This window comes from Bidens hawaiensis, unplaced genomic scaffold (genome assembly GCF_021521415.1).
Source record: "Bidens hawaiensis isolate Kalapana, Puna unplaced genomic scaffold, B.hawaiensis_p1.1 tig00002125_1, whole genome shotgun sequence".
Taxonomy (NCBI): Eukaryota; Viridiplantae; Streptophyta; class Magnoliopsida; order Asterales; family Asteraceae; genus Bidens; species Bidens hawaiensis.
Genome location: NW_027491113.1, coordinates 2,877,948 through 2,892,493, shown reverse-complemented (window position 1 = coordinate 2,892,493; position 14,546 = coordinate 2,877,948). Strand labels below are relative to the sequence as shown.

At 29.9% G+C, this 14,546-nt stretch overlaps 1 protein-coding gene across 1 annotated transcript; it reads right to left on the bottom strand.

Moving 5' to 3' along the window:
- Positions 1-5,420: 5,420 nt before the first annotated feature.
- LOC143608067 (UTP--glucose-1-phosphate uridylyltransferase 1-like) lies at positions 5,421-12,035 on the bottom strand. Its single transcript, XM_077083270.1, has 20 exons — positions 11,886-12,035; positions 11,758-11,805; positions 11,102-11,193; positions 10,916-11,006; positions 10,056-10,116; positions 9,871-9,948; positions 9,719-9,769; positions 9,135-9,208; positions 8,811-8,941; positions 8,612-8,658; positions 8,476-8,541; positions 8,321-8,353; positions 8,134-8,186; positions 7,985-8,060; positions 7,127-7,183; positions 6,918-7,001; positions 6,714-6,812; positions 5,884-5,988; positions 5,728-5,799; positions 5,421-5,628 (listed from the first exon to the last, which is right to left on the bottom strand). Exons 1-20 carry the CDS (start codon positions 11,954-11,956, stop codon positions 5,602-5,604), a joined length of 1,416 nt encoding a protein of 471 aa, XP_076939385.1. The 5' UTR covers positions 11,957-12,035; the 3' UTR covers positions 5,421-5,601.
- Between the last annotated feature and the right edge of the window lie 2,511 nt (positions 12,036-14,546).

Genomic DNA, 14,546 nt, shown 5'->3' with positions numbered 1-14,546 from the left:
GAAACAATGCTTCAATTCGGGTGTTTGAACTTACAATTAACCGAAATGAAGTCGTTTGGATCATTGTTTGGAGCTAAGTTTATATCATTCGACTCGCATCTTCCTTCCGATTAATAGACCTAAAAAGTTAGTTTGAAGTTCGGAAAAAAGTATAACATCGTTAAGTTCTTTTTAACGGGAGACCATTGAGGGCCAACTTTTTTGAATTTGGGACCGCCATTGGCAATAAAATGAATAGAGATTATCATCGACCAATACTATTCAATAGAGATTATTAAAATCCAACATTCCTTTGTTCTCTCGAATTCTCGATCATAATTCAGTAGAGATTTCACTCATAAGTCCTATCATGTCTCTCTCATATACGTAATTGTTCTTTCATTTCATTTTTTCGATAGTCAAAGATGAAAGTGATCCATTTAGTTTTTTTATCATTCAGCAGCCTATTATAAAGTTATAAACTCTTACTTCTTCCGTTCCATTTTAAATGTTTATTTTTCCATTTTTGGTTGTTCAAATTTAAATGTCATTTCTATACATATAAATTCAATTTTCAATTGTGCCCTTACTATTACATATACTAGAGTCAAAAAGTAGTGGATTTTTTAGCCAAGGAAGAAAAATGGTTTTTAGCCATAATAATTAAAAGGACATTATTGTCATTTTACAGCTCATAAAATAAAATGATCAAACATTTCTTAATTTGTGTATTTTGGGTCCCATGACATTTAAAATGGGATAGAGAGAGTATTTTTTTAGAAAATCATATATTAATTTTTAATATATCCCTATCTTATAGGATTTGCTTATCAAATATTTGATTGAGATTAATTTTTAAGTTAATGAGATGTTATAATCCGTTTAAGAACTATTTGGGTTTGGTGAGATTCTTACCCGTGAATTCGGGTCAAATGCATGAGAAACCTTCATTTACAAATAATGCAATCTGATGGCTTAAGAGATAGTTATGAGCAACCAGAAAGCTTTTGAAGGTTTGTTTATATATATTAAAGATAGATAGATTTATTTAGCGTTACCTGTTTATTTATTGTAAATAAAATACAACAAAATTAATATATATTTATTTATTGTAAATAGGGGAGGGTTATTTTGAGAACCTTGATGAGTTTTAAGAACTTTAAGAACTCAATATGGACCACACATTTAATTAAATGAGTATGGAATATGTGACTTAGAATAAATCTTATTAAAAAATGAATCAGGAGAGATAATAAGTATTTTTGATGATTACACAAGTTTAAATGTTAGTTACACATGTGTAATAAGTCGATTCGGTGTGTAAAAAAATACCGTAATCTTTTTTACGTTACTTACACTTACGTATTACATGTGTGTAAAAAAAATTTGAAAAAAAAGTGTTACGTTAAGTTCTTTTGAGTTCTTAAAACTCAAAGTGATTCTCAAAAGAAATCAATCATATATATATATTAAATATTTATAATCACCACATCTATTCTTTTACACCAAACAATAAAATTATGAATCTATTTTGTTTCCCCTAAAAAGTAAAAAACCATGGACTACGACCACCACCATCCTACCATTATCCCTTCAAAAAGAAAAATGATGAGTATATTGTTTGTTATTTAGGGGGTGTTTAGCCTAGCTTTTATTTTTCGACTTATATTTGTATTCTTACAAATAAACTTCTTTAAATAAGCTAAAAAATCATTTTCAAGCAAGTTTTTTTAAATTAGCCTATATAAACTAATAAGCTTAACTTAAAAAGCCAAACCAAACATCAAATTAAGCTTATTTTGTAAAAAAAAGAAAAAAAAAATTATAAATTATGTTAAAAGAGCTCAGCCAAACACCCCCTTGTTATGGCTCGAGTCAAAATAGGGACACTATTTGGTAACATAATTCAAATACTCTTGTGTCTTCAAGATTCACATTTATTGTAAAAATTAAAAAACAATAATCAAGTAATTATGATTATTATTAAATAAATATTTTCATTTAGAAAATCTTAAATATATAAACGAAGCCTTCATATTTTCTCTCAAGCCATCAGATTGCTTTATTCATAAATGGTGGCTTCTCATGCATTTGACTCGAATTCACGGGTATGGGTCTCACCAAACCCAATTTGCCATTAAACGGGTTATACCATCTCATTATATTAAAAACTAATCTTACTAAATATTTGATATGAAAATCCTATAAAATAAGGATATGCTAAACATTAATATATGATTTCTTTAAAAAAAATATTATTTATAATTAAGAAACAATTTTATAGTAAAAAACTAAGCGGGTCATGGGTCTCACCAAACCTAAATAGCTTTCAAACGGGTTATAACTTCTCATTATTTATTAAACTAATTCATCATCAAATCCTAAGTATATTATTAACTTCCTTACATTAAATAAAATTAAAATCCAAAAAGTATATATAAATATTATAAACAAATAATATAAAACAACCCCATAATACGAGGGATAAAATATATATAAACGAAACCTTTAAAAGCTCTTCGGTTGTTCCCTACGTTCTCTCAAGCCACCAGATTGCATTGTTTGTAAATGAAGGTTTCTCATGCATTTGACCCGAATTCACGAGTATGGGTCGTACCAAACCCAGATATTACTTAAACGAGTTATAACATCTCATTGAATTAAAAATTAATGTCACCAAATATTTGATATGAAGATCCTATAAAATAGGGATGTACTAAAAATTAATATCTGATTTCTTTAAAAAATATATATGTTATTTATAATTAAAAAACAATTTTATAGTAAAAAAATAAACGGGTCATGGATCTCAACAAACCAAAATAGCTTTTAAACGGGTTATAACATCTTATATATTTGTGAGACCCTTTCATCAGCGAACCCTTAAATATGTTATTAACCGCTTACAATACAATATATAAAATTAAAAAAAATATTAGAAACAAAAAATGAATAATATAAACAACCCCGTAATTTTCTCAAGACACCAGATTGTATATTTGTAAATTGAGGTTTCTCATGCATTTGACTCGAATTCACGGGGATGAGTCTCACCAAACCCATATATTCCTTAAACGGGTTATACACTTATACCCTATCATTAAATTAAAATTTTAATCTCACCAAATATTTGATATGAAAATTCTATAAAATAGGAAATACTAAAAATTAATATTTGGTTTCTTAAAGAATATATATATATTATTTATAATTAAAAAACAATTTTATAGTATAAAAAATAAGCGGGTCATGGGTCTAACCAAACCTAAATAACTTTTAAACCGGGTTATAAAATCCCATTTATTTGTAAAGTTGTTTCATAATTAAATATTAAGTATATTATTAACTTATGTACAATAAATAAGAATATATATAAATATTATAAACGAATAATATAAAACAACACCGTAATACGGAGGGATAAAATTAAGCTAGTAGTTTATATAGTATGTAAGCATTGCTATACGAATGACATTCTTATGATGTCATGTACAAATATAAATTAGATGAAATGTTAACATGAACATACACACAAATACATGCGTATGTGAGTTTACGAAAACAGCTAGTCTTGCATAATCTTTTTTGAATAATGTATACGGTTTGAAGTTTTGAACCATAACGCATGGTTAAATAGATAAGATCATCCTGTGGGTTATTGTCTATTTTAAAAATTAGAATGTATGATATTAATAAGTCTCAAAGTTCAACTTGACTAGGATAAATGGAATTTTATTATGCTTGTGTAGATAGGTATGTTATGTATCACGCTACGTATAACAACCAACGTCTACAACTCTTTAAGCGTGACAAACGCGTACAAATAAAGCACATCTTGCATGATAGCCATTGGTTGGTTGGTAATAACATACTTAAATACTTATGAAGGATGCCAGTTTTATTCTTGATATATGAATGTCTAGATAAATATTTTATGTAACGTCTCAAACGTTGTGCGTACCATTCTATAGAACAATAAGTTAAATATACTAAAAATCCACAAGATGAAAGTTAACACAAGGTTATTAGCTCATTTAGAAGTAAAGAAATTGTTTGATTTTTATCAAATTCAAGACAGCGCAATAAAAGGTAATAGATTATATGAAATTCCATCTGTATTTGTGGATTACTCAACGATCCAGGAACTAGATCCCGTGGTCAAGTTGATGCCAGAGTTCATTTTCATCTTTTTAGTTCTTAAAATTTGGTTGTTCATAGTTATGGTGTTATTGTATACTTTTTTTTTTCTTTGTTTCTTTGATGTTTAGCTTCTCGTTGGTGTTTTCGTCTAATTCTAATAACTTAGGTAATATGTTTAATGAATGGAGACTTGAGAAACCAATTATGTCATTCTCTCACACAAAGCTTTTTATAAATCTCTTCATTAACAGCAGATGAAAAACGAAAACAAATAACACGGTGATCTTGTGAAAGAGACAAGGACTTGAATTCTGGCTAATAATCGTTACGCCTTAAATCCAAATCGTACAAAGAGTTGTAAATAGCAAGTGTTAATTTCTCACATCTCTTATTCTCACGTGTTTCGGGTGTTTAAACTGCTTAAGCTCAAATTATCCTTATTATTGTAATTTGTTGAGGTATTTGAACCTAATTTTGGTTAACCACTTGTACAACAATCTTTTGTACTATGCAGGACGGTAAAAGCTTGAATGTCAAAACCTAATATTAGAACATAACGTTAAACTATTTAAAATTGACCATTTTGTTGGGTTAACCGTTCACACCTTTCGACGCATTATTAAAGAGTAATGAAAATACGAATGTTGACTCCCGTAGTGGGGTGCTTTGGGCACCTAAAAAGCCTCAAAGCGTTGGAGAACACCCTCCCCGAAGCGCTTTGAAGGGAGTGAACGCTTCCTGCATATCGCTGGATGAGGGAAGAAGGATGAGGGAAGAAGATGGCCATTGATTGGTAGGTTGGGTTTATTTCTTTTATTATTAATAAAAAAATAAAAATGAATAACAAAATAATGATTGTAAGAGGCTCCATTCATTACACACGCTCTTACATTTTGAATATCTAAGTTGTACATGCTTAAACAAATCAAATCAAACCAGATAAAAATTTGAGATGTTCATGGTCATTTTGATAATTAAAAAAACTATAAAAAAAAATAAATCTAACCCTACCACTAACTATAATATCAGAAGATGAACCAAACCAGCAAGATTGGATGTTTTGAGCAGGCCTTACTGGTTTTGATGGTTCAGTTTAAAACTTTAGTTGGTTTAAACCAAATTTCAATTTTTCTTTAGTTTTTTCCATAACTCGTTAGTTGCCTTTAACTTTTAACAGTTTCAAGGGTAATAAGAGAATGTATTAAGAAATTTTAAACAGCCGCCTTCTAGCTCCAAATAAATCTCAAAACCGGTTAACCCTGCCGACGGTTCAAACAAAAAAATCCTAACAAGAACTAATAAAATCTGGTCCATGGTGGCAAACATTTCACTACAAAAATCATCCTTGTGAAGTAGAGTCCATATAAAAGCCGCATGGTAATATGATAAAACCAAAAATTTAACATTTTATTCTAAAAACAACACACAGATTGTTATTACCAACTTGGAAGTAACCTCTTGCCACACCAAACAATACCCTTTTTAGATATCACCAGCACCATGCACTTCCTACAAGCATATGTAAAAAAACAATATTATTATAACTTCAATAAAAAAACTAACTTTAGTAAAAACATGATATTGTAGTTTCAATAAATATAAAATCACCTTGTTCTGGAGTACAGCTCCATCTGGAATTTCCAACTTCTCTCCAGCATTTGCAGCAACCACCACTTTACCCTGTTAAACAAACATTGAACATCAAAAAACATTTGAAAATAACAAATAAAAAAAAAGAATAAAAAATCAAAATGAAATTTTTACCTTGAGAACAACATTAGCTCCAAACCACACATCACCAGAAACCTTCAAGCTATCAAGCTCAATAATACTGGGGATAGACTTGAACCTCTTCAAGAAGTCAGCAACCTGAGAAAGAAGACAATCAGATACGCATTTTCGACCCCTGTATTTAAAAGCCGTAAACGACCCAAGCCACCCATGAGCAACTCGAGATCGCCTTGCTAAAAGCTCGAATCGAGCCGATTTCAAATTAGATCGAGCCTGAAAATAAGCTCGTTTAATAAATGATCCTGAGCTTCACTTATCATGCTCGAGTAGGCTTGCGGGCCTAACGAGCCTATTGTTTATCTTTTATTTAACATAATAAATAGATATTTACACAATAATCACTAATTATGTATAAAATTATTACAAAAGAACAATATAATATACCGTGTTATTTATAAAACTATAATTATAAATAAATATAAAAATAATTAAATAATTATATATATTATCAACAATAAACAAGCCAGGACCAAATAATAAACGAGCCAACCTCGAAAAATATAGCTCAAAACAAGCTGTACTCGAGCTTTCATATGATAAACGAGCCAATATCGTGCTTGGCAACGATCCTAATCAAAAATATAGTTTTGTAAACAAAAATTGGAGTTTATAGTCAACCCGACCCATACAAAAAGTACCTGTTCGGTCACATCACGCAACCGGCACGCTTTATTACACATTATGCCATACAATCCAACCCGTACAAAATAGCCTGTTTTGTGGCGGATTATTCAACCCACATGTTTTTTTCACATGTAGTTGTCTATATAATAAAAAAATATAGGAGTTTTTGGTCAACTTGCCTTCTTAAATTCAGAACCCAATTCAATTGAAGGATTGGCTGGATCTGTCCTAGCTGGGTTGCGGATAACGTAACCATCCTTTTCAGTGTAAAGATCGGACTGCAATACAAGACCGGAATATTATTGCTATAACTATAATTCATTAAATAATGTGAAATATTAAAGAATAAGTTAATTAGACAAGGTTAACGTAAAGATATCAACCTGAACAAGAAGCAAATCTGAACTTGCTTTCACTGGTAGGAATCGAGATCGGGGAACGTTAATTCCAATGGCATTGTCAAAAAACTGGTCATAAGAGAAGAGATAAAATAAATTAAGGCAGAATTATCAAAACATTTTATACTAAATATAATCATTATTAAGAAAACAAGAAATCATAATCATTATTAGATGTGTAGCATGATGTATACCTTGATCGCAGCACCAGCAGCTGTTTCAAGCTGAAGAACTTTAACTCCGTTGACTTCCTGTAAACCAAATGACATAATTTTCCAGAAAAAAAGGGCAATTACACATATACCCCTGAAAACTTGCATAATATGGTACTTACCAAAACAAAAACACTAATATCAAATATAGCTGAAATTTCATATTTACCCATTTCATTGCAATAATAACTATATGCCTACAGTTGTAACTCACAATTGGCCACTTGGCTTCATTGATTGGATTTTTTTATCTTTTAACCAATCTACATCTCAACCCCTGAATTTTGATAGAGTAATCATACTGCCTCTGAACTTTAATAATTCTATTTCTTAATAAAACAATTATGTTACCGGTTTCCACCCAGATTCGAACCCCATCCACCGTTTTCTTTTCATTTTGTTACCTTTCAATTTTTCCAAGATTAATTAGGTTTACCTTTTTTAAGTTCATTTATCTGTCTCATGATTCTGATTAAATTCCCACGTACCCACCACAACGCGCGAGTTCGCCACTAGTTAAATACTATGTGAAATATTGATATTATACGCTTTTTTTATCCCTACACCCCAAACTCTGATATCCTGATGCAAGTTCGAAGTAGAGACATGTGTCATAAATTAGAAAATTAGGTATATTTTATGTTATGATTTTTTGTTTAGTAAAAATGGTATTCTACCGAGTTTTGAATAACCATTATACCCTTTAGTTTCCCCTTAAACACCAAACTCTAAAATCCTAATGCAAGTTCTAAAGAAAGGGCATACTGGTCATTAACTTGAAATAAGTTATATCTAATATTATGATTTTTTTTGTTGGATCCTAAATAACACAGAAAGTACCTTTGGGTTTGGAATAATCTCCATCTTAAGTGCATCGGCTTGCACGAGTCTTTTAATAGCATTCAAGTTCACCCACCTGGAATACTAACAGTGTGAGTAATAATAATAACTTCCAAAATAAAACATGTTCAATCTGTAGCATAACTCACAAGTTGTTGGTGTTGAAAATTTTGAACTTTTCAATTGATTTGAACTCATTGACCTGCACACAATCAAAGACAAAAAAAAACATCAAATTATGTTAAATTTTCATTACTTTTTCCTTTATTTTATTGATATTAAAGCAAAAAATTAAGACTTAAATTAGAATTGAAAGAATAAAAAACCAAAACTTACATGCTGATCGGGAACTTGTGCGATTTCAAGAAGCTGCATCAACAAAAACAGCAGCCATAAGACTATATGAAATTAACTTCATGTTTGACCGGATAACTATCGAGTCAAAAAAAATATGAATTTCACTTCATAAAATAGTGATAACTGATACACACCTGAACTTTCCCATCATATGAAATTAGGGTTCCACCTTTCACATCAGCCAATGTTTTTGGTGTTACCTATCAAATCAACAATTTTAAGCAAGAAGCAATTTAAAAAAAATGGGTATTAAGAAAAACTGTAAAATACCTCCATGCAGTACTCATTCTTGTTCTGAATCAAGTGGTTCAAAATTTCTATAATTATAAATTAAGACATACAACTTTGAAAGTAACAATAGTAATACAATTATAATATATAATTATACTTCTTTCAACCCATTAGACCCAGTCCCTTTTTAACTAACTTTTCTTATTTGACCCATTTAAAAAAACACAAAAAAGGATACTCAAGTCTACTACAGCTCCTAAATTATCAGAATTTGCAACAAAGACGTATTCTTTTCCTTGAGACAATAGTGCTTCAAGTTTCCCACTGTTCATCAAGGATGGGAAAACATCACCGTGCCCTGGAGGGTACCTTTAAATCAAAGAAACTATAAGCTATAAAATATAATGCAACAAAATTCAGCGCACAATTAAACTATATTTAAACAACTAATTGATAAAAAATGTAGGCATCATGAACAAAAGTATAGCGATTAGTTAGCAAAAAAAAAAAAAGCAGGCACTGTAAAATTGAAAGTTATTTAAAAGGTTAGGTTTTGAATTACCATCCATCCTTGCCAGTTTCACCTTTAGATGGCAATGGCAGAAAGTCATCAACAACCAATCGAGGATATTGACTCTGTAAATATTCAAGTGAAGAATAATTAGGGAAGCAAACAAACAGAACGAACACGAACAGAGCATGTCTGTGTTCGTTCATTGAACTTTAACCAAACAAATGATTAAATCACGAACAATTAAACAAACGAGGTTTTCTGCTTGTTACGTTTGTTAAGAAAATGAACATGTTTGTGTTCGTTTGTTAACAAGATACACGAACGATTCATGAACATACACAAACATAACCGAGCTAAAACCAGTTAAAAGTAATGTGAAGAACAATGTGTAGGGCCTAAAAAGTTACTAAAACTAGACTAAGTTTAAATAGGCCAAAAGTATAAATGAATATATTAACAACATAAAAGGACAAGCTTAAGCATACGCAAACATATATGAATGAACGGGACATGCGGTCATGTTTGCTTGTTTAACTAACTGAACAAAATAAACGAACATGAACAAACTTCCCGCCAAAAGATTCATTAAGTGTTCAAAGATATGATACTCCTAGCTTTTGAAGTTAGCTAACCTGATTGAATGTATGAATCTCGATATTCGAACCAGCATATTTTTCAATGATCTACATTTTGAAATATACAGAAGACATCAAGATCAAGATAATGAAATATATTATAGTAAAGTTAAGATTATGTGAAAAAAGAAAATGTTTCTACAAGTCACCTTCTGAGTGTCATCATGTGTGTTGAATGAGTTCATTAGAAGCAAAGGTACACTACATCCATACTTCTTGTTGAGTGACTACAAAGAAAGTAGAAGCTTAAGTTCACAGTAAAGATCACAAACCTAGAATAACTTGAATGATAGTAAATGCCAGATGTCATGTTTCTAAATTGAAATATTATTACCTCAATCTGGATGACAATCAAGTCTAGAAATGTTAAACCATTTCGCACTTCAATGACAGATCTACATCCACAAGATGACGTCAGATTTTAAAACACAGAAAATCAAATGAAGATCACATTACAGATTCTATTAATGCTAGACATCAATGATTAGAAATGGAGTACTAGATGAAAGATCATACTACACTGGATTACTGATCAGACCCTAAGCAGTTAATGCGGAAAAATATTGGATATCGGTCCGATATTTGAGATATTGGTTATCGCGGTGAGACATCGGTGGGATATCAGTAATATTAATATCATGTAAAATTCATATATATATATATAGCAATTTAACGCTAATAATTTAGTATACTCTCCTACCATTAACAAATTAACCTTTTGCAACTTGCAAAATACTAACTATCGTAGCAAGTAAGAACTTATTAAGACTTAACATAAATAAAAAATTGAAAAATTAAGACTTATAACATAAATACCAGTGATGTGTTGATACTAATATCCTGACCTGGCCGATATTTGACTGATATTTTACAAAGGGACCGATAACCTATATACCACCGATATATCAGTGATAGGGATGAGCACGGTACTGTACCGGTACCGAAAATACCGATCCCGAAAATACTGATTCAGTGATATATCGGTGATATCAACTGCATAGAGACCCAAAAAGCAACTTGAAAGACCAACTAGTATTAACCAGAAAATATATAATCCGGCACCCTATACTAAGATTAACAGTTAATAAACTGTAGCAAAGATATATTTAAAACTGATACCAAAATCAATGAAACAAGAAAGTATTATTCGATAAAATTTTAATTCAATGCTATGTAAACCAGTTAATCACTTACTTTGGACCAGTGCATCCCATTGTCGTCCCCAGTCCACCATTAAGCTTTAGCACCACAAGCTTATCCAATAGACTCTTGGTTTGAGCAGCATCTGCACCATAGAGTAGAACCAACCAAAAATCAAACCATCAATTCTATTACAAGTGACAAATTTCAGCAGCGTCAATTAAAAGATCAAAATATTACCTTCTGGTACAGCAGCTAGGGTATCATAGGGCACAACAATCTTGTCAGTAGGCGTTTGGATCTTACTCCATTCAACGTGTTGTGCTTCGCCACTTTGTTACACAATTTGCATGAAAAACAAAATTTAGATTACAACATTGTAATTCTTTTTTACTATTCAATTTGTTTCTGACGAAAAGCAAAACAAGATCAACAAATGTAGTGGTTTTCCTCATTTTACTTGATCGATTAAACACAAATTTAACAAAACACGGATCTATCATTCCTCATTATCGTCTTCTCCTGAGACATAATCAAACAAAACAGTAAAAATGAACAAATCTACAACTATTTAACGTTTATTTGACGATTAAACACATACGTATAAGAAAACACAGATCTATCATTTCTTAAAATCGTCTTAATTAATAAATCTACAACTACCTAAAGTTTATTTGATGATTAAACACACACACACACACACATATATATATAAGAAAACACAGATCCATGATTTGTTAATATCATCTTCTCCAGTAATAAATAAAGAAATCTCCATAATCCGATTCGCCAATCAATAATTAAATACAAGTGTATGGTAGGTAATTGAAGAGTAAATAGTAAAACCTATTTAACGGTTAGATCTACAAGCGCTAATTAATATATAGAATTGATACCTGAGATAGCGTGAGACGAGGTTGATGAATCCAGATTTCTCATTGTCACTGCAAATAATAATAAATATGATTGAATTGAAGAAAATGAAATAACAAGTAGAGATGGGGAAATAGGGTTAGAATAGGACCTGATCTGAGTGAGATTAGCGACGGCAGATCGGAGACTGTTCAGCCTCTCGGTATCAGTAGCAGCGGCCATTGTAATTGTAAATCTAGAAAGAAATCAGAGCAGAACAGAACAGAACAGAACAAGTAAGTTAGTTGGTTGGTTGGTTGGTTGTAGAATGTAGATCGATCGATCCAACGGCAGAGGGTCTATTTTTAAAAACCACGTAAATTATTAATTTTATTATTATTATTAAGAAACAAGAATATATTTGCTTGTAACACCCAATGGCATGGCGCCATTACTACGCCATGTGTATCGATTTCATTTCATTTGCCTAATTTTAGTTATTACCATTATTATTATTTCCAATAATAATGTTTAAACACAAAGAAAATGTTTGGTGATGACGGGTGACGTGCCTACCCACCTATATGTGGTGATTGGAAAGTAATAATGGGATCATGTGATCTATTACCTAATCTAATCTATAGGATGTTAACTAGTTTTTATCTCCCGTATTACAATGTTGTTTTTTATTATTTGTTCTAATACTTGTTTATTTTTTGAATTTATATTTTTTTATTATATGAAAGCTAATAATATACTTATGGTTTTATGATAAATTGTTTCACAAATAAATGAGATGTTATAACCCGGTTTAAAAATTATATGTTTTTGAAGAGAATCAAGACCAGTTTATTTCTTTTACTATAAAATTGGTTTTTTAATTATAAATAATATTTCTAAAAGTTAATAATATACTTATGGTTTGATGATGAATTAGTTTAATAAATAATGAGAAGTTATAACCTGTTTGAAAGCTATTTAGGTTTGGTGAGACCCATGACCCGCTTAGTTTTTTACTATAAAATTGTTTCTTAATTATAAATAATATTTTTTTTAAAGAAATCATATATTAATGTTTAGCATATCCTTATTTTATAGGATTTTCATATCAAATATTTAGTAAGATTAGCTTTTAATATAATGAGATGGTATAACCCGTTTAATGGCAAATTGGGTTTGGTGAGACCCATACCCGTGAATTCGAGTCAAATGCATGAGAAGCCACCATTTATAAATAAAGCAATCTGATGGCTTGAGAGAAAATATGAAGGCTTCGTTTATATATATTTAAGATTTTCTAAATGAAAATATTTATTTAATAATAATCATAATTACTTGATTATTGTTTTTTAATTTTTACGATAAATGTGAATCTTGAAGACACAAGAGTATTTGAATTATGTTACCAATTAGTGTCCCTATTTTTACTCGAGCTATAATAAGGGGGTGTTTGGCTGAGCTCTTTTAACATAATTTATAACTTTTTTTTTTACAAAATAAGCTTAATTTGATGTTTGGTTTGGCTTTTTAAGTTAAGCTTATTAGTTTATATAGGCTAATTTAAAAAAACTTGCTTGAAAATGATTTTTTTAACTTATTTAAAGAAGTTTATTTGTAAGAATACAAATATAAGTCGAAAAATAAAAGCTAGGCCAAACACCCCCTAAATAACAAACAATATACTCATCATTTTTCTTTTTGAAGGGATAATGGTAGGATGGTGATAGTTGTAGTCCATGGTTTTTTACTTTTTAGGTGAAACAAAATAGATTCATAATTTCATTCTTTGGTGTAAAAGAATAGATGTGGTGATTATAAATATTTAATATATATATATATATATATATATATGTGATTGATTTCTTTTAAGAATCACTTTGAGTTTTAAGAACTCGAAAGAACTTAACGTAACACTTTTTTTTCGAATTTTTTTACACACATGTAATACGTAAGTGTAAGTAACATAAAAAAGATTACGGTATTTTTTTACACACCGAATCGACTTATTACACATGTGTAACAAACATTTAAACTTGTGTAATCATCAAAAATACTTATTCTCGCTCCTGATTCATTTTTTAATAAGTCACATATTCCATACTCATTTAATTAAATATGTGGTCCATATTGAGTTCTTAAAGTTCTTAAAACTCATCAAGGTTCTCAAAATAACCCTCCTCTATTTACAATAAATAAACATATATTAATTTTGTTGTATTTTATTTACAATAAATAAACAGGTAACGCTAAATAAATCTATCTATCTTTAATATATATAAACAAACCTTTAAAAGCTTTCTGGTTGCTCATAACTATCTCTTAAGCCATCAGATTGCATTATTTGTAAATGAAGGTTTCTCATGCATTTGACCCGAATTCATGGGTATGAATCTCACCAAACCCAGATAGTTCTTAAACGGATTATAACATCTCATTAACTTAAAAATTAATCTCAATCAAATATTTGATAAGCAAATCCTATAAGATAGGGATATATTAAAAATTAATATATGATTTTTTTAAAAAAATACTCCCTCCGTCCCATTTTAAATGTCATGGGACCCAAAATACACAAATTAAGAATTGTTTGATCATTTTATTTTATGAGCTGTAAAATGACAATAATGTCCTTTTAGTTATTATGGCTAAAAACCATTTTTCTTCCTTGGCTAAAAAATCCACTACTTTTTGACTCTAGTATATGTAATAGTAAGGGCACAATTGAAAATTGAATTTATATGTATAGAAATGACATTTAAATTTGAACAACCAAAAATGGAAAAATAGACATTTAAAATGGAACGAAAGGAGTAAGAGTTTATAACTTTATAAT

Coding starts and splice junctions, on each gene's coding strand:
- LOC143608067 (XM_077083270.1), bottom strand. CDS start 11,956: ATGGCCGCTGCTACTGATACCGAGAGGCTGAACAGTCTCCGATCTGCC. Junction 11,806..11,885: donor GCTAATCTCACTCAGATCAG/GTCCTATTCTAA, acceptor TATTATTTGCAG/TGACAATGAGAAATCTGGAT. Junction 5,629..5,727: donor GAGCTGTACTCCAGAACAAG/GTGATTTTATAT, acceptor ATATGCTTGTAG/GAAGTGCATGGTGCTGGTGA.